This window comes from Patella vulgata, chromosome 3 (assembly GCF_932274485.2).
Source record: "Patella vulgata chromosome 3, xgPatVulg1.2, whole genome shotgun sequence".
NCBI classification, from domain to species: Eukaryota; Metazoa; Mollusca; class Gastropoda; family Patellidae; genus Patella; species Patella vulgata.
The window spans coordinates 61,174,036-61,196,172 of NC_065881.2; the positions used below are offsets into that span (position 1 = coordinate 61,174,036).

At 32.8% G+C, this 22,137-nt stretch overlaps 1 protein-coding gene across 1 annotated transcript; it reads right to left on the bottom strand.

Annotated features, from left to right (window-relative positions):
- Positions 1 to 1,384: 1,384 nt before the first annotated feature.
- Positions 1,385 to 22,085, bottom strand: LOC126814210 (E3 ubiquitin-protein ligase MARCHF6). The gene is made up of 24 exons (XM_050539217.2): positions 22,058 to 22,085; positions 18,776 to 18,872; positions 18,432 to 18,505; positions 17,828 to 17,971; positions 17,151 to 17,223; positions 15,741 to 15,894; positions 15,256 to 15,439; positions 14,913 to 14,974; positions 14,602 to 14,686; positions 14,433 to 14,491; positions 14,136 to 14,245; positions 13,499 to 13,613; positions 13,036 to 13,239; positions 10,437 to 10,487; positions 10,174 to 10,274; positions 9,199 to 9,382; positions 8,485 to 8,673; positions 8,008 to 8,077; positions 7,375 to 7,556; positions 6,808 to 6,942; positions 5,754 to 5,843; positions 4,787 to 4,919; positions 4,376 to 4,511; positions 1,385 to 3,130 (listed from the first exon to the last, which is right to left on the bottom strand). The coding sequence occupies exons 1-24, from the start codon at positions 22,077 to 22,079 to the stop codon at positions 3,052 to 3,054; spliced, it is 2,733 nt and encodes a 910-aa protein (XP_050395174.1). The 5' UTR covers positions 22,080 to 22,085; the 3' UTR covers positions 1,385 to 3,051.
- Positions 22,086 to 22,137: the final 52 nt, after the last annotated feature.

Below are 22,137 nucleotides of genomic sequence, written 5' to 3' on the forward strand. Positions count from 1 at the left end.
GGAAAACATCGATGCCTTCAAAATGGCATATTCACAAATTTTATGACAGCTTCCAGATATTACCGTGGCCTTCCGATTTTTCCTGAACATGAAGAGACCAAAAATGACGTGTTAGTCCCAGATATTATCTTTCATTTTCAGAAACTGTGTTCGATAACATTTTCAACAGTTTGGCTGCCATATTTGATTTTACAAAAAACCTTCAAATCGATATTCAGTCACCATTTTGGTTCCGATTTCACTTCGAATTTTTTTGACTTTTGACCTTTTATAATTGGTGACCTGATCTTTCAATGACCCTTGACCTTTGTATGGATATATATGATGACCTTGATGTCAACTAACAGTTAATATCAAAAAGTTTGGTCTTGAAGTATAATTTCCTGTTTCATTAAGAGTTCAAAATGACAGGTTTTTCCACTTTAAACAGTCCTACCTTGTTAAAGAATCCTATTGGCAAATTGGCAAACATATCAATTTCAACTTCAAATTCAAACGTTTGAAGATAGCTATTCCATGGTGGGGAATAGGAAAACAAGGGAGGTAATTGTGTTATTATTTCCGGTGCAAAGATTTTTAAGTGTGAGAAAGATAACCTATGATCCTATAATAGTGAGTTGACAACCTATTGAGCAAAAGACATAGAAATAATTATGTTTTGACTTTCTTAGAAAATATGAAATTGTAACTTTAATAGGTATTGGATGTAACTATACTCATTAATGCATGGTGTAACTTGATTGTTGATGTGACAAGGCATGACCTGATGTACCGAGTTCTAGTTTAATTTGGTATTAGTCCTGGTTGAGGATAGTATTGGCTTTGCCCATTCTATTTTCACAGGGTGGTTGGATGGCCGAATGGTTAGCACGTGCACGCTGCATCATAAAGTCTGTCATTGAGTCAACAACTGGTGTGGTATTGATTCCCCGGTTGTACATGACAAGGAGTAGAATTCATCTGTCCAACCTCGTGGGTTTTCTCAGGGTCCCCTAAAGAGCCCTGCGCGCAAGCGAATTATTGAAATAAAATTGAACCCTGTGTTAGTCTCGAAATGACCTAGTTTGTGTCGAGTGGACATTAAACCCTCTCTCCACAAGCAGAGATTGGGCATAGGTGGCTTGTGACAATAATATTTTACTGAGCTTTGTGATGACAAACGGTAGCTAACCTTACACTAAGATCACTTCCACTGTAACCAGTGCTTGTGTTCTCGATCTCGAAAGAGTAACCATATGTTGGGATAATAATTTGGGCGTGGAAGTCGAGGTCATATTTTATTTCGAATAAATGGCAACCAACAGTCATAGGGGTGTAGTTTATATTAGTAACCAGATATAGCGGTGTAGTTTATATTAGTAACCAGATAACTAAGATCAATTATTTAAAAGATTTCTTTTATTACACACTTAATTGCAATATGGAGAACATTTTGTGTAAGTTATCTTTGCAATCATGACATGCAATCAGTAGGTATAAATGATATAATGACTCTACAATAATTTCACAAAGATGGTAATGAATAAAACATATTACTATATGCTATAAAAACTGAAAAAAAACAAAAAACAACCATGACCGAGTGGTATTGTTTTTCTTGGAAACGAAATAACACTAAGTGGTATTGTTTTTCTTGAAATAGCACTATCGAATTTAGTATACTTATTTTTGATGAGTTACTTGATGTAATCTATTGTAAGACTAGTGAAAATAAAAATTATTAGCAGATAAATTTTATAAGGTATTTTGGGGTACATGTTTTATTTTGTTCAAATCCATTTTCCCATAATCCTTTAATTCTGACTAGAGTTTCTGAATTTCTGCTTTAAATTTAACTAGAAGAAATGCTGTTGAAAATTTGAAAATCATGAAGCATCAAATATAGATGAAGATAAACAAAACTTAATTAAAAGATAATACATAACATAGATTTATACACTCTACAAGGTTTTAGATTATAGTAACCATTTTAGTTATAATATAAATAAAAGAATAATTCAAATAGTATTAAATTAGGTTTGCTTTACAAAACTTTGTAACTTAAAAGATGTTTTTATTACAATTAATAATGACTTCAATCATTGACAGATTTTGCTAAAACTACTGTAATCTGATTCACATGATTATAACAGCAATCTAATTAAGCCGACAAGCTGATAAATGAAATACTTTGCTTTAACTTTAACTTAAATCTGTACAATTTGCTTTATTCCTGCATGTTTGGGACATATACCATCAAAAAGATAACACCAAGCTAAAACAAAGCAATATACAATATGTTTGGGTTTTATTTTTCAATGAATGCTATTAAGCAATGTCATAATTATAGACAAATTAAAAGTCTTAATATAAAACAAATACACAATGTATGTCAGGAATTTTGTTGAAAATTAACATACATCTTGCATTAATTACGCATGAAAATTCACCATTAATTTAATATCTTAGGGAAATTATATCTATTTATTATTTTTTTATTTACAATTACTATATCACAGGAATAATATATTCAACCCCTACTCTCTCTCTCTCATGCTTACCACAGTCACACTGAGAAAATTAAATTTACACACAAAAAGAAAGAAAATGAACAGCACACATATTCCAGCACTCAGCTACAACAAAAACAATGTACAAATATACATGCTTATATACTGCAAAACAAGAAATCAATGAGAATAAGATATTGTTTCACTAATAGATCTATTGCTAGTTGCAATAATTCCAATTAGCTTCTGACTGATATCTGGAACATCTTGCATTAATTTTTTTTATTCTGTTTTTAATTTTGGGTAGCCTACTCTACATAAAGATTAAACTACATCTTTAACAATTTTGTGTTTGTTAAGTTTAATTTAAGTCATGTTTACAACAAATTTTACATTTGAAACAGGAATAAATTAATTTAGACTTTGATAATCTAAGGTGAATGAAGAAGAAAAAGTTTTAGACCGGTCAATAAAGCATATCAGACTAATTTCATGGCATTTCAAGTTCTTGTTTTACAGTACAACATTATTTGTATTGGTTTAAATTTTATTCAATAATCAATCAAGATACTTCTTCTTGTGATTGTTGACGTTGAATATTAATATGTTCATAATTCACCAATCTTTGTCCAACCAAATATCTGAAAAAACAAAGTTTTAATAAACATTTATTAAAAATACTTTTTTTTTTTTAGATCTTTCAACTGAAGAAAGTCATCTTGCATTTTAAAGAACCATAATTATGAAGCAGTTGAGGGAAACTCGAGTTCATAACTCTTCATATTGATATGAAATATACATTTTTTTTATACGCCCACATTTTCATGTGAACGTATTATGTTGTCGCCACTGTCCGTCCGTCCACAAATTGTTTGTGGACACTCTACAGGTCACAATTTTTATCTGATTTTGACGAAACATGAAATATAGTTTTATCTCCCAAAGATCCCGGTTCCTTTCGATATGTATCACACCATAACTTCATGGATTATGGCCCCTGGTTGAACAAAAAATCATGTGGACACTCTAGAGGTCACAATTTTCGTCTGATTTTGATGCAACTTGAAATGGATCCTTTCAATATTCGCGCATATCAGATCATAACTTCCTGAATTATGGCCCCTGATTGTACCAAAAATTGCTTTTGTTTTTAGCCTGTTCTCTATCCATCTCTTGCGTGGGTCTATCTTGCCTCACAACCACCTGTTTAAAGTTTTAAAGCTTTTTTTTTGCACAAGTAGCTACAAATGTAATCATATTTGGGCCATTTCAGCTGTATTTATTTATAGACACTAATTTCCAAGCAACAAAACCTTAAATCCACAGACAAAAGATAGGTTGCTAGGCAATGAAACATATGCCCACAGCAGCTAAATTATCCAAGCAGTCACATATTTTTTTCTTTTGTAGTTAACAGGAGTATTTACAAGACACGGATATTACTTCCATACAGATCAGATGATAACTTTTGTCGTTAGACCTTTCACAAGGCTCAACTCTAGGGGTTATATACGGAAATTGCTGTAATTCTTTAGGCTTCTTTGATTTACTAATCTAAATAATGCACATGAATTTAATACAGATCATATGATAGATTTTGCGGTTAGATTGTTTAAAATGTTCAACAAAGTAAAACAAGGGCCATAACTCTAGAAGTAATAAATGGAAATTGTTTTGTCTCACTAATGTAAACAACATACATAAATTTAAAAAAGATCAGATAATACATGTAGTCTGTAGAGTGTTCACAAGATATTGTGGATGCCGATGGCAATATACGACCACGTTTCCATGTGGGCGTATAATAAAACTGTGTCTGTTTGTACCCTTGTCTTAGATTTAATTCATACTCATTAGTGGTCTTATAATAGACTGCATGTACTTACTTATCATCTTTAATGTGATTGTACAGGCGTTTAAATTGACGTAGTTGGAATGTACAAACACTTATGATAACAATACAACTAAGAAGATATGGATAAATTCGTCTTTCAACAAGTATTAAAGTTGCTTCATCTATATCTGAAAACAAATGGAATTGTACTTTAGTCCATTTGCCATTTTAAAAAAAATGACACAAGAATAGAGGCGTATTGGCACTTTATAATCAATTTGATTTGAAATGATTTTATTATACGATGTGGATATGATCAAATTAGATTGTATGCAACATTGGAGATAACTTCATTACCAGTCAAACATTCGACAGCTATGAAATAGGGCATGTCTTTTGACACCACACTCCCGCCATGTCAGATTCACAGTGAAGCATTTGAGTACAGTAGTATTATACTAACCAAATAAGGGCACAACACTTTTTGAGAGAACATATGGTATAGCTAGAGCCATTCCTAATGTCATGACAACAGGTAAACATAGATGACGTAATATATACATAAGATTCATATTCCTCAATCCATCATTATACACCTATAAATAAATAAATACAAACTGTTATCATTATTATAGCATATTTATAGTGCACCCTTTCATATCACTTGTTCAGAGGCACTTTAGAAAGTAAAAATGTAATAATAAATAAACAACATATTAACAGTTGTATATACAGAGTCAGTTAAAAAAGCCTGTTTAAATTATAAAGGTGTTTTAAGTGGTAGATTATTCCATAAAACAGGGGCTGGGCCTTGAAATTTAAAATAATGATAATCATAAGAGACTAGTTGAACAGTTTGGGGCTTTAAAAGTAGTTTATCTTTAAATATGATTCTTCCAGAATAATTGGATGTGTTTTGTCTGAAAAGTATGTTATTTCACAAAAAACAAAGAACAGACAAAAATTTCATAAGCCTACAATAATAAACTTATGTATCAGAGATCATTTGCATGGTGCCAGGCAACAATAGAGCCCATTCATCTGCAATGATATTAACTTGGAAGCATTTCATAAGATAAATATCAAAATCTGTTTAGGTAGTTTAAATATAGGGATAGGGGTCTGACATAGGCATTTTGCCTGTTCCCCAATTTCCCATTCATTTATAGTGAATAAAATATGTTTATAAAAAAAAAAAAAAATATGTTTTCCAATAATTGATAGGGTGTATAGTTAAAATCTTGGGTGTAAAAGAGAATCTCTAAATGTTATGAGCACTGCTTACTGCAGTCTTACTCACAAAAACTTGAACTAAATTTCATTGGCTTGTGGCAAAATTTGAACAAGGATTTTAACTTTTAGCCAATGAAAATTATCTAAATTAAATAATTCAACAGATAATAGTTTTTGGGGAATGTTAAACCACCCACCTGTTCCATGACTCTTTTTAACCACCACTGTGGTCCCATCATAGTAACAGCACATATTATCTTAGCATGTAGAACACCTAAAGCCCAGTCCTATACAGTTATAAATAAAAAAAAAATAAGTATTAAATAATTTATAAACTGATGTGAATGTGCAATTAACCTATTATGTACGTGGATAGAATGTCATTTCTTTAAAAAAAATCAATTTAAAAAAATAACATCAATTAAATTATCTGGACACACATTTATCCTGCAGGTACAATATCTATATAATTCCATTAACTTATGACCATTGGAACAATATATTGTGCCCACAATATAAGACAATATTGTTTGGGTAAAAACACACAGCTTCACATGTTTTTAGTGTGATGCAAGTGTTTGAGCATACTCAATAAAAATCATTTTTTGGATTTCCAATATTCAGAGTGGAGTAGAAGCTCTACAAGTAATACTAGACATTGCTTTCAATTCAATAAATCTGAATAACAAATTAAACAAGAAGATTGAGTCATCAACATATTGAAGGAAAAAGATATTTTGAACTGTTTATGAGATACTAGCAGATAACCCGACGCTGCCTGGGTTGTGCACGTAACTCCAAAACTGGAAATGGGAGGCTACCCCAATACATCACATTTCAGCCTCGGGACAGTGTCGCTGCCAACCCTGAACAGACAAACAGACTGATAGACAAACGACAGTCACAACTTTCAGTGGAAACACAAAAATGATTAAATCCAAGAAATTTTTAATTAGATGAAGGCACAACTAAAATAATAGGTTGGTGTGTTTGCAACAAAGTTTCAGAAAGATATCTTCAATGGTTTACGAGACATACCCAGAGGTATTGAAGGAGTCCCACCCCTTTGCCGAAAACCTAATGTTAACACCATAGAGACTATAACTTTTTAACATATTTTTTTACAAATTTGGTGTTTAGCATTTAACTCATACCAGGACGATCACTGCAAAATTAAACAGTACAAAAAAACAATGAAATTGGTTGATGTGAGTTAATGCAATAATAGTGACCATATTATTTATGTATTACCTGCCAAGGAAAGAAAACCGGTGACTGATCTAATGGAACACGGAGTGGTGCCACTACAACTAGTTCAAATAATAAACCCAATAATAATGGTACAGCACCAATTAACATAACAGCAATAACTATAGATTTAATGGCCTGTAAAATAAATTCAGATATAAGCATATCATGTACATATAATCTTAGGTTTATTAAAATGTGGGAATATAAAAATGGTGACAAAAATATAATTATGTCTTTGTAATGTTATGTATTGATACTTTGACGGTAAACTGATTTCAAGTCATCTGAATATTGACAGACAGACTATTTCATCAAACACCGAAATCTCACTATTAGCGAGTCAAACCTCCAATATCTTGTTAGTCAGGCTTTCCTGATAAATTGACGGTAATTTCGGAAAATAAAAAAAATTAGAAACAAAATGAAATATCAAATTATATTAATAATTAAGTCAATGTGGGCTAATCTACTTTCAAGGTTAAAAACTCATAAGGAAAAGAGTAAATTAATTTTCAGATCATCCTGAACATGAATAAAGTAGTTAAATGAAGAGACATGTCAACTTACCAGTATTGACCAATGTCTGAGTTTATTGACTATAACAGCCCAGCCTTGTGGTATCCAGTTATACAGAAACAAACTGATTCGTAATGATAACCAACACACATATAGACCACAAGCCGCTGTATATAACTCATGTATTTTAGCTTCTCCCATCCACACAGACATTAAACGGCGTCCAATAAAAACTGTAAAAAATTAAATAGTTCATGTGGATTAGGTGTGTACATAAAATGATTATACGCAAAATGGATCACATATATATTTTAGTTTTCTTTATCTGCTATCTACCTTATAGATATGACCACATTTGAATTAAAGGTAAATAAATTTACAAAGAAGCACTTTATCACAATATATAATAACTTATATTCAATGCTTGATAATGACTAGAGAAGCCCAGTCGAAACATCGCACAGTAATAAGCAGTAATTGTATTCCATAGAATTGTGACCTGTATACTCTAGTTCAATTCCTAAATGCCATTGAAACAATATATAATAACTTGTGGTCATGAAACCTACTCAGTTGTTTATAATATCAAATAAACTTGGTTCCATGGTAAAATAAAATCAGCCTTATAATAAAAATCCAATTTCTTAATGTTATTCACAGAGTAAATTAGAATTAAGTGTATACCTGGTAATGTAAGAGACATGAGACTAGCAGCAAATAAAGTAATACACATTAACACCACTAACATAATTACCTACAAATATAGAAATATCATAATATTCATAATAATATACAGAGTAATACAAATTGCTGAAAGTAAGGACTTATAAAATTTCAAATGTATATATATCAATGAACTCAAAATATCCATATATTTAAATTTACAAAACAAAAGTATTATCAACTTGTTATCATCCAGATTAATATTGGACTTGGTGGCATATAAATCATGATCAAAAATTAAATTTCATTTCTTGTTTTTTTACTGGGTTTTTAATTGAGGCTAGCTTTGTTGAATCTTTAATAAACATCTAATATTTTACATACTTCTTCAATCAAATCAAGAAAACTCTTAAAGAGATAAAGTAACAATCTGACTATTATATGAAAACTAGAACGGGTATGAGAAATCAAGAGACAACTTCTGAGAATGATAAATACCCTGACAGCAAAAAAATGTGGTCTTTTATATGGTTGAAATCCTGTAGGTCCTCCACCCTGTAACATGGCTTGATGTGCTGCTCCTAAACCCTCTCCGTCACCCTGAGGTTGAGCTGGTTGCGGTGCAGCATTATTAGGTGGTGGATTAGCTTGTTGGGGAGGTGGTTGATCTCCATGTATGACTTCATCCTAGCAAATAAATAGAAATAATTAAAGGGTTTGCATATTTTCTAGGGAAGAAAACTATAAAGAAAGGATAAGGATACCCTGCCTGATGCATAAATCACATCATTACTTTACACGAAGTTTGATCACCCCCCATCAATTAGAAAAGCTATCGTGTCTCAAAGCATGGACAAATTAAATTGTTTATCTTTGCTTAACTTGAGCACAAAATGTTCATTATTGAATTCAGTCAAGATGTTCATTTGATGACCATTTACACCAAGTTTGAACAGTCTGACCCAACTAGAAGCAGTTGTTCAAAAAGTGAACAAAATATCTATCAAAAATCTTTAAATAAATCTTCAAGAAAACACAAAAATATTTGCTTGAATCGTATTTGAAAGTTAGAAATTAGAATGCCAATATCTCAGCTTTTCTCAAATTTTTCACAGAATCTAATTTGAATACTCCCAATGCAATTGTATGAAAATCTCAGAGTGGTATTATCTATATGCTAAGTAATGTTTTCACAATAAAATATGTACTGACCCCATCTTCAATTGTAACATCACCAATAAGATATGATCGTAGATTTAATAACCAGGCTACACCGACAGTCCAAGCTCGTACCATACTCTTCATCCATAGCCTAGTATGACCTTGTTCTAATAAAGCTGGTAAAACGACTTGTAATAATAACAGTTCTAGTGATAATTCACTCACTGGAGCATCACTGGCAAACAAAATAAAACATTATTCAAACAAATGATATTAAATGTAACATAAAAATCATGATATCAACTTACTGTTTTTTTGAAAGATTAAAAGGTCAATGTGGAAAGTCATTTAAACAACTTTACTCTAGCCCTGAGAGTCGTTTGACGATTTAAATACAACAGTCATAGACTAGATATAGTGTCTTATTCAAAGACAAAAGTTTGCTAACTCCCTGTCCTTTTTCCTTCTTTCTATCATGATCAGCCCATGAGGATGCAAAGAATATTCTTTTAAGTTGGATGGTACTTTAATTCTTAGTTTTGTCAATACCAACAATACTCGAAATTTCGTAATTGTATAAATTCAAAAGGAAATATTTCATATCATTTTAATTGTAGAGTTTTTGATAAATGATTGATATTTGCAAAAAGAATCCAATGATCACAAAAAAGATTTTGACCCTACACATGAGATTGAGCAACATATTTGATTTAATGTAGGGGGGTTGGATGGCCGAACGGTTAGCATGTGCGCATTGAATCATAAGGTCTGTCATTGGGTCAACTGGCGTGGTTTCGATTCTACAGTTGTACATGACAAGGAGTGGGGTTGCCTGTCCAACCTCGTGGGTTTTCTCCAAGTCCTCTGGTTGCCTCCCACTGCTAGACCCCTACGCGCAACTAATTATTGAAATAAAGTTGAATCATATGGTAGTCCCTAGATGACCTAGTTTGGGTCGAGTGGACATTAAACTCCACTTCTCTTTCTCTGATTTAATATAACATAATATGAGTTTTGTATACTTACCTAGATAACATAACATGATAGGGAAGAAATGTAACAAACAATTTACGAATAACTCGTATCGGTAACCATAACATTAACAATACAGTACTACCAAATATAATCTGAAATACAAAATACATTCAAATTTGGAGGAAAATAAATAATAAAATACAATATCAATGATTAAATGCACATAAATAATCAGATACTAATTTTCATATAACTCTTGGGCAGCCATGAGAACATATGCAAATATTATTTTTATAAGAAGAAGGTAAACTTACCACTGATGCTATAAATCTCCTAACATGACGATAAACTGGTAGATGAATCATCTGAAAATAAAATATCATTTAATAAAAAGAAAAACAGACATCAAATAACACAGCAATATTATATTAACTAAAGATGTACAATTCTTTTTATTTCATATATAAACAATATTTTATTCAGGTTGTCTGAATGGGATTGGGGAACAGCATTAGACTATGTAAAGCCCCTCTCCCAAAATAATTTATATATATAATATACTATTCAAAAAAAGTAGGGGATATTTGATTTTTAAGTGTTATTAAAGTCACCTAATGAAACTGACGAAGAAACAAATGACAAAATGAAATGAAGTTCACATTCATCGATTTATTCCAAATGATCGTTAGACTAAGTAAGGCACAGACTGACCATTATAAGGGTAAAATGATACCCGGGGTCAAACAGCAAAGTTACCACAGCATCACAACCAAGTCAGTAACGGGTAAATCCTCCTCTGTTTGCCAAACAAGCATTGATCCGACGTGGCATACTCCTAATGAGACGTCTAAGGTCATTTTGGTCCAGATTGTCCCATTCCTGTTGCAACGCAGCAGCAAGTTCTTGGACATTGGCAGGACGTTGTTGACGTTGACGTAACCTCTGTCCAAGCATGTCCCAGACATGCTCGATGGGGGAGAGGTCGGGACTCAGTGCTGGCCAAGGTAATGTGGTGATGTTCTGTTGTTGGAGGTAACCTGTAACGATCCTGGCCCTGTGACATCTTGCGTTGTCATCCTGGGAGATGAAACGGCGGCCATGACTTCGTGCGAACGGCACAACATGGACTGCCAAGATGTTGTCCCGGTAGTACTGGCCTGTAACACGCCCTGCAACAACATGTAAAGCCGTTCTTCCAGCAACAGTGATGCCTCCCCACACCATAACAGAACCACCCCCAAATCGATCATGTCTGATGACGTTAACGTCTTGGAAGCGCTCGTTTCGACGACGCCACACCCTCCTACGTCTGTCCAAAAAATCAACAGTGAACCTTGACTCATCTGAAAACATCACATTGCTCCAGCGTCGATTATCCCAGTGTTGACGATCCCTACACCAACGACGTCTTGCCTGAATGTGATGATCTCTCAAACAAGGGATCACGCGAGGACGTCGGGCGCGAAGGTGACCCCTATGCAGTCGATTCCGAATCGTCTGGCCACTCACTCTCACACCAGTGTCTGTTTGAAGACGAGCGCTGATCTGATTTGCTGTGATGACACGATTTCTCAAGGCCAAGGTACGGATAAATCGATCCTGGGCTTGAGTTGTCGCCCTTGGTCGACCTGAGCGTGGTCTGTCCTGTACAGATTGTGTATCACGGTATCTGGACCATAGCCTGCTTATGACAGACTGAGAAACATTCATCGTCCGCGCCACAACCGCCTGTGTTGTGCCGATCTGTAGCATGCCAAGGGCACGTAACCTTTCATTTTGGGTAAGCCGACGCATATCAAAATTTGTTTTCTGGTCACTAAAACAATTAAACTGATGTTTCCACCCTGGAATTCAATGCCACAATGACTGTAACATTCAAAATCAGAGTCGTGCAAATCTTGGGTTGGACCCCCATGATGATCCCAAGCATCACCTGCATTCCATGCGGTAGCTATTGGTGCGTTTGGGCGTCACATGTAACTGGAAATGTTTCTTCTGTTAGGTTCTATAGTGACTTTTTTCGTAGTCATTTGCATATTTTAGTATTATGCCCCCAAAATCAAATATCCCCTACTTTTTTTGAATAGTATATTAATGCAAATGGGTGTATGTATATACATAGTTAAAATGGCAAACACATACATATTATATAAATATAAAAGAATGGATGAAAATGTACAATATATATAATAGGTCATAGTTATACATACACAAGAATAATAGATATTTTTAATAAACATCGGAAAAAGTAAAAACTGAACATTTAACAAATGGTAGGATACTATTTTATCGACATTAAAATCTTTTTGACATATCAATAACTTATGAACTTGATTAAAAATATTAGTGTTAACATCTAGACTGTAGGTAGTGGAGCCGAATAGAAGACAGTTTATGTTTTTAAAATCATATTGTAGTTTGTCTAGGGTTTCTGTTCGTGCATTTGAATGTAAAGAGCATCGCAGAAGGTAATGTTCGGGATGTATTATTTAAATATATATATACCTTTTAAACGGCAAAACATTCTACATTTACAAGCAGAGTCATGTCATGGCGTTCTAAAATTGTGACCAATCAAATTATTTATTTCTGCTTAACCTATCTCTATGGACAGCTACTTAGCCTAAGCTGAAAATGTTCATCGAACGAATATCCACTCCATATTTAAACATCTCAATTAGATGCAATATTATTGTGTCACAAAATCTTAATCAATCAAATGCTCATCATCAAACTCTGTCGAGGCATTCGCCTAATGAACATCTACACCCGTTTTAATATTTTACCTCAATCAGAAGCAGAGCCATTTTGCCCCAAAACATGTGACATACAGACAGGTCGACAGACAGACGAACGAACCCATTTTAATAGTCCCAACTTTGGAACAAGTAACTATTCAAGAGACGAACTTACTTCTTGTATGGGGTTGAATTCCGGATCATTATGATTTCTAAGGAACCACAAAACACCCGGTCGTAGAACCTCTCTTAGTAGGAGAATAAAGGAAGCAAAATAAAAAACATAAACCATTCCAACTAGCCAATGTATAAACATGGATGTTCCTGGTGCCAGATGGAAACTTGTCTTTCTATCTTTCAACATGGCATCAAACATCGACTGAAATAAAACAAACAATATCTAATATAAACACCTAATTTTGCATCAGTTATCTGAAAATTAATACACAATCACTTTGGTAGTTGTGAATTTAAATTTGTCTATATGGTGATAAAGTAAATTATCGTGGGTTTTTCCAATCGTATATTGGTATCATTAGATGCCACAAGTTTTTAATTAACAGCATAGATAGCAATGCCAATAACCTGACAGAAATATCATTATTATGTCCCTTGAAGTCTAATAACTTTATACTTACTAATGAACAAATATCCAGCCACCAGCCACATATCAATGGGAAAAATCCTATTTCAACCACCACCAGTAGTTTGACCTTTACCACAACATAACATAACCCTAATACTCTCCGAAATCTAAAAACAAGACAAACCATTGTATTAATTTAACCATGATGTATTTAAGACATTTTTAAATAATTCTTTTAAATGCCTTCTGGGGACTTTATGTAAGAAACAAAGTAAATAAATAAATTTGATTGAGTTTAATCAATGTCCCTGACTATATATGGTACCCAGAAGTGATAAGCACTGGTAATGCTTTCTATCCCTATATTCTATATGTAATGGGCATTAGATGACTCATTATCTCCTTTGACATGTCTCTTTTATACTACAATTCTATTTATAGTAATGGCATACATGTATGTACGATTCCAAAGGTTTCTAACAATTTTGAATCAATGACGGTACGAAAATAGCCCATGATTTAAAAAAAAAATCTGATAAATTTTTGGTGGGTGGTCTGAATTCGAACTACTCAACGATTATGAATGTCAATGCGAAGATTATTATAGACTAAATGATGGAGACTAGTAACTTGTTGCTGCTCTATTTATAACCCTTTTAAATATAATTCTCCATTTATATTATACTTACTTTTTTAATTTAGCCAATGAACAGAGTAGATATAGTATAAGTAATGCAATACCAATAACAACATAACCTGATATTGTTGTTAATAAACCTTCAAAATGCGATGCAGTTACCTGTAAAATGGAAATAAAATTTATCCAATATTTAAGCATACAGCTAATATCAATTTTTTTTATATCATTATGAATGTTTAAACACTAAGTTACAATTTGGAATTATGAAGACATTAAAAAAAAAGTTGGTGATAGAAAAAAGAAAGAAGAAAATAAGAAAGAAGAAATATGACAAAAAGAAACTTACAATATCATCAATTTTGCATCCAACCAACGTAAAATGGCCAATATGATATGGACAAAAAGCTGAAAGAGAATAAAAATACCCATATATATATATTTCTTTGAGAATTGGTATATGTTATATTAAGCAATGAATGATAATCTTTATTTTAGAAATATAAACTGAAACTTACCAAAAACTAATATAAATAATGTGTTGAGTGAAACAACCCAGAAGACATGCTCTAGAAATACTAAAGATCCGTCTAAACCAAGTAACTGAAAAAAAACCAATGTAAACCAATTCACTGATATATTGATATTCACCTGTAAGAAACGATGGAAGACAAATGTTGAATACCTATTATCAACTTAAGTTAATTTTTGACTATGATTATCAGTCTTGAGGAGATTACACATACAATACATGTACCTGCACTGCACTTATTTGGCACTGTTCTAGGGTAATAGATTCTTTTAACTTACTAAAGCTAATTAAACTTACTCTCTCCCATGTTAATTCTTCTGCAGCTCTATCCCATTCTATTGGATTCCAATTAATATCATCTGCAATACAGGTAAACTGTGATTGTATTTTTATTATCATAATTATAACTTGGACTATGAACTTTCAATTATCTTAACTGGATGAATCTTCTCACTTCACATTCACATTAATTTAAGCACAATATCTTGTTATATGTAAACGGCATTGATATTAACCATGGATGCCATTGTAATCCAAATGCTTTGTACTGTGTTTATGTTTGACTAGTAATAGTACTGCACTGTTTAAGAGGCTAACAACAAATAAATTTAGATTTCAAACTAATCATCATTGAACATACCTTGAGCAGCATTATTTTCATTATTTCCTCCATCATTACCATCTGCCCCTTCCTCACCCTCTATCTCTTCTTCTACCTCATTGGCTGGTTGGTTATTTTGATCATTTTGATTGACTTGACCTCTATTACCACCTCCAGCAATTCCACCAATAAAATTATTGACAGGGTTACCATCAAGAAAATTCTAAAAAGAATAAAATAGCATAATTTAGAGACATCAAAATTAATCATATTATATGAATGTAATTTTGTATCTTCATTTTGATAGCAAAGAAATTTCAATTGAATAGCTGTCTATGGAATGGCTCTATCTATAGATATAAAATTTTCAACAAAAGACAGACTGTATCCCACAAAAAAAATCAACATCTAAATTCAATAGACATTCTTTTTTTTTTGGGGGGGGGGGGCTTAAATCAAAGAAGTTTAGTTCTTCCACTCTGACTTTTCTTTATTCAATAACAGTCAGACTAAATTTTCATTACCCTTTGTTGATTAGCTTGTTGATTATCCTGTTCCAACCAATCAGGACCCCCACCATGTAATATCTGTTCTCGTAACCAGACCAGACTAATAAATGCACACAGCGTACATGTGACAACAAAACAGCCTTGAAAACAATCAGACGCTAAATTTTCTCTGTGGAAAAAAAGTACAGTTAATAAATAATAATGATGGAAGTAAAATACTATTGTTAAAATATTAGATAACTTAATAATAAATATAACTTAGATACAATAACATCTCTTTTTTTTATTATCTTATCTACAGTATCTTATCTACATTTTCTACAAGTTCCATGTTAAGTGTATCATCATACATATATCTTGGACAAAATATCAAAATATTGTATAACTCATTGATCTGTTTTGCCTGTATAGTTACATTTTTCAGACACCAGGTAGAAGGTGGCATGGTCTACTGTTTATTTAGGTTATATGAAATTGGTGTGTTTATCAATCTAAAAACATGATTCAAAATCTTTGTTTTAGCTGGGTTGTTTTGTTTCTTCCAGAAGACATCAAGACATGCAGTGGACTCTCTCAATTTCGACATTGTACGAGATCGATAGAACATGCCGGATTACACACAATGTCGGAATACTCAATTGCCTTAATACCGGAAGTATTATTGTACATTTGAATAAGGAAGTATTCAATCTGATTAAAACACAGATCCTATTTCGTTTCGTTTTTTATAGTTTAAAATTTCATTTTACTTGTCTTTACTACACTAGGATCTGGAAGAGTTGTTATAGAACCCGCATTCTCGTTTATGTGAGGGATTAGCCAATGGAAAGGTCTGTTACGCCGAGTTTTGGACGTGAGGTGCACAGAACTGTGGGTAACCCAGTAGAAACATCAACGCTGGTTGGATAATCAAATGCCTGACTTCATAGGGTCAAAAGCCGCTCGTATGACCTCTTACGCAACCTTCCACTACAACCAGTCAGATCTTCATGTATTAGAGGCCATCGAAAGTATAAAAAAAAAACAGAACGAAATATAGATCTGTATTGTAATCAGATTGGGAAGTATTATTAAAATGCACCCTCGAATACCTAGAACTTAAAATATAACGCTTTCTGTACATTCTGTACGATCACACATTATGAACACAATTTTATAACGATAGTGATTCTTCATCTCAGCAATATATATATGACATTATAAAATTATCAAGGTAATCAACAAAGATCAACACATGTTTTATGCTCACAGATAATTGATTTCTGATTGCTTTTTGGTTAACACCCACTGATTGAAGGCCGGGTTATCCAATGTTAATAAATGATGATATCAAATTTGTTTTTCACCTTCTAAAGTCTTCTCAAAACAGTTATATTTTCATTATTGATATTAAGTGTTTAGATCTGATAAGATAGTAAAACTTACGTTGATAACATGTCTAATGGTAAAGTCAATAGAGAACTAACACTTCCAGTAAACAAACATCTATAGATTCGACCTGTAAATAAAACAAAGCCAATTCAGTTTTCACATAGAATGTTGGAGAGTTTACGAATTCAGTAATTCAGTGGTTATAAGTATTATGAATATTTTGTAGTTTATTAAATTACTTGTTGAATACAAGAAGAAAATGTTGTTTTAAAGGGAGCAAACTAAGTACATGTACTTTAATAGAGAGTCCATTAATAATCCATTAGTAAGACGTGATAAACCTGTTATTTGATAACACACACAAGCATATAAACAGGTTGGTTTTGAAATGCCTTATTCATACCAGGAAAACCTAAAACTGATAGCAAGTTTCCTTAAACCTACTCCTACATATCCCTGATGAAGAATATTTACAGACTTCTTATCCAAAATGTGATAAAAATCATTCAGACTTTTCAATTTAAAAACAAATAATCTTTTTTCAATACACCTTTTTCAGACAAAGTTGAAAGTAGAAATAAAACATGGTTTTGAAATCATTATTCTATAAATTGTGCCTTTTAGTGCATATATTTACTGAAATCTGAAATAAATATATTGTGTTTTGGAAAAGAGTCCATTCATATTCATATGGTACACAAATGCCAATCTAGAATTTTAATAGTACTAACACGCTGTTAAAGGGACAACCCCTAGCCAGGCAAAGGCTACTAATGTATAATGGAACCAATATCGAACAGCTCTGGCCATACTTGTCACCAGGCCACTACAGATGTCTTTGATGGGCAGCCGCTTCGGCATGTCTGGTGAATAAACTGTGAAAAAAAAATCAAACAAAATGATTATCATCTGTCTCAAACTTGACAATGAACAACTTGAAACACACATTTGATTATTTATTTTATTGGTTTTGTATTCTTTGACAGTATCAATAGGCTACAAATCTTTACTATTAAAGCTACATGTACACTGTATGGTAGACGTAGGTTAAAGACAATAGAATCACAATTAGACTGGAATCCTGGATGGGTGAAGAAGACCCTTAAATATCTTTAAGTCTTGCCCACACACAAGTATGTATAGTATGACCATTTGGATAGTACGCAAATCAGAGGGAACAAAACATTTCCCCACCCTAGCAATTATCTCGCCTGCATTGTACACTTAACTGTGGAGAATAAATTAACTTGGTTTGTTTTCATTTAACAGTATTGTGTCAATATAAGGCATTAAACAATATTCTCAAAGTTAGTAATAATAAAATTCTAAATTTACTTGGAGTAAATGCAAATCTGTGCTTGCATAATTCACAATATTCTTTACGACTGTATGTCAACCACTGAAGAAGACTGTAAAATTAATAAATAAAAAAAAAATCTTAATATTATATTATCAATGTCTATGTATACATTTCAGTACTATTAAATAGTTTTCAAAATCATCACAAATGATAATGCTAAAAGACAAGTTTGGTATCATTTAATGTAAATAAGATTTTCACACTCATTGATCAGTTAGTGATTATCATTACACAGGTGTAATAGTATTAGTCATGTCATAACATTTGACAGTCTTTGCTATTTAAGCTGATCATGATCAGGTACGGTACATGTACTTACCAATCTTGGTGAATAAATTTGATACTTCCAGTACAAACACATGGATGATACAGAGCCTTGTCTGGGGTGCCTTCACAGCGACACACCCGACATATATCTGATAATAAAAAGGAGAAAATTGCAAAACTTATACATGTATTTAGTGACTAAGGGCCTACTGGTAAGAACCTGTGCACTACCCATGTACATGTACATCATCACTTACTTACATGAGCAGTGAACATCCATGTTAAGGTAAGGTATAATGTTAGAGTAAGCTTCTGGATGATTGTTGAGATTTAGGAAGCCCATAATTCAATTTTCCAATTACCAGCATATTTACACATGAAGATGTGACTACTAAAAGAGAGGGAGAGAGAGATATGGGGTTTAACGTCCACTCGATACAAACTAGGTATGTTGGGACTAACATATGGTTTAATTTTTTTTCAATAATTCGCTTGCGCATAGGCATCTTTAGCAGTGGGAGGAAACCGGAGGGCCAGGAGAAAAACTTAACTGCACACGTAAAAACATGAATTACCCACGTCGCACACAAGTTCTGTCCCCTTAAGAGCACCACTATTCTCTATTAAAATCTTAGTTGTCATTACTAGGAAAATGTTTGTTGAAATATATTGTAATGCACGAAAACAGTATGACTGTAATTTATGATAAATTATGATGGTACGGATTTGTTACCGGAACAGCTGTTTTCCTGGAGATGTTTTTCAAAAACAATAGATTTCAACAGCAGTTATCGAATAGTGGTAGTAATGATGGATATTGTAAACTTTATTATAACATTTATAAAAATTACATATTAGCAATGAGCGGGGTTATAGGCTTTAAAGTTAAACTGAACAAATCATTCAGTGTTGTTTATCAATCTATCATTTGAGAACTTTAGAATCCCAAAGGCCTGGCCATGACGGTACATTGTAAATCATTGGTAATACGCCTAGGTCAGCAGTCATTATCATATATTTGTAAATTTATACAGACCAAGACAAGAACATGTAGCAATCAAAACTTCAAATATGTATATAGAAATGAAAGGTAAAAAATAAACCATTATTAATATTTTCTGAAATCTACAATGAAATGTCATAAATTTAAAGCATCAAACTTTATTATATGACAGTCGTAGCAAACATGATTGATTAAGCAATACGAACATGATAGATATCGGGAAAAAAAACATTTTGATGGTAGCAACCTTATACACATTGTGGCTCTACAAAATCAAAGCTGATGATGAAAAACAAAACATTTGATGCCAGCTATGCTCAGCTACACTGTCTTTGTTTCAATCTCAATTCCCTAACTTATAAAATCCCCATCTAGTAGTTACATGTAAGTGACTATCTTAGGCTCAAGATATCCTTTGAATACGGACCCTGGTCTAGAATCGGATATGCATTCCTACTGGGTGTCATTTAGATACTTAATTCTACTGAGGAACTTTTTTCTGCTCATGGTCAAGGAGATGTGAAAAATACATGGTGATGTGAAAAATACTCTATCAGATCATAGATGTCTCAAGGTATATTTCTAAAGTATATTGATAACATCCTAAACTTGCTAGAGCTGTACTTGTGTACACCACATTGTTTATCACCATAAAGAAAAGCAACAGCTGTCAAAATTTTGATCGCAATTGTCATTTTGGATCCAAATATGGTGGTGATCTGTAATGTACAGTCTGGCTCTAGCTAGTTAAGGAATTTTCATGTTCAGTTTTGTGATTAAAAAACATAAACAAAAGTCTTAAAAAGTGCAAGCGCGAGTCTCATAATGGCCGGCCAATTCAACCATATTTTCTTATGTTTTTGAATCGCAAAATTTTACAACAAAATAGTGTTGGATTACCACGAGGCTATAACATAAATTTGTATCCGATAGGCTACATCTCTACATTTGTATGTGGTGCATCCTCGGTATCCCCAGTGTTTTCATTCCGTTCTACTCGACTAACCCCTGGTTTAAGGGGTAGTATTTAATTCACATCCATTCATTCATTTGCTGAACTGACCGCATGGGCCTCGATAATGTTATGTTTATAGATGGATTATCTCATTACTATTATTTACTCTAATCTCTGTCATAGCTGACCATAGTTAACTTACTATAGATAATCCATCTTGGGAGCCAAGTTGTGGAGTACGTCTACTCCCTAATATTGGGTGAATGGCTGTGTTAATTACTACCTGGTCAGAGAATTCCAAATTATTCTAAATGCGTATTTATTAACAACAAACTATATAATTAATATTATATTAATGAAGAATGGACGTTTATACATATGTACATGTATGTTCAAGAGTTTTATTGAGAATCGTTTGTTAGTACCAGAATTTTATGTCCACGTGATAACAAGTTATTGTGAATCAAATTGCCAAGTATAAGTTCAATAATAATAAACATAACAGAATGAAACATTTCAGACTAAGAATGAATAGTAATAATAATTAATAATAACCAAACATATAGATGTTATATACATATTGCTTACTTAAATTTCGTTTTGTCATATATGACCGAGTTACGTAAATTTATGTGTTACCCTATATTTAGATTTCAATGGCGTCTGCAAAGCTGTTTAGTAGAAGGGGACGTATTCTTAACAGCATGTTGTGTCCCACATACTGACTATAGCGAGGAAAGAAAGGTCTTGTTTTCTCACTAAAATGTTCCTGTAGTGCCTTTACATTGATTGTACAGGCGTTCACGGGGACTGACACGCAACCGTTTAGCAGTTAAAAAGTTGCCCAGTAAGAAATTTTTTGACAAGGAATCAATAGGTCGGTTCCTGAATGTACAGGGCGAGTATAACGAGTACCTACGTTCAGAGCTGAACTAGTAGATGAGACACTGCCGGGACCTCTTCTCTATGAATACTATAACTATGATGAGTAGGAGTATGATATGAATTCTATATTATTAAAATTAAGTGCCTGTGTTTTAAACCTTGTTTACTATATAATATGCATTAATCATTCTCTCAAATGTTTTATTCGGTATCCTGCATTATTTTGTCTCAAATGTTACGTTTCATTCGCCGTTTTTTCCAGAAATTTTATCCGACCGTGTCTTTGAGTTTGACTAAGTTCATTCAGTCTGCACTGATGGTTTTCTGTGTGGGGTTTGGGACAGGTTATGGTTGTAATGCGACTAGGAAAACATCTTTTCAGTGTTTCCTAATTTTGAAACACAGGTATTTATCCTACTGCATCAGAAAATAGAAAATAAAATGACACAGAATGGTAGATATCTATTGTTTTGGTCAAAGAAAAATTCTACCTGGCTGTCCCGTGTCATCCATATTGAATTAGTGCAATTATGTCGTAAAATTTTTAGTGTCGTAAAAAGCAATATTTCTT

What these genes read in the sequence shown, in the direction of transcription:
- LOC126814210 (XM_050539217.2), bottom strand. Translation starts at nt 22,079, where the DNA reads ATGGATGACACGGGACAGCCAG. An exon ending in CAGATTTGCATTTACTCCAA is followed by an intron (nt 17,972 to 18,431) that starts GTAAATTTAGAA and finishes TTTTTTTCACAG; the next exon opens with TTTATTCACCAGACATGCCG. An exon ending in AAGAATTAACATGGGAGAGA is followed by an intron (nt 14,687 to 14,912) that starts GTAAGTTTAATT and finishes GTTTTTTTTCAG; the next exon opens with TTACTTGGTTTAGACGGATC.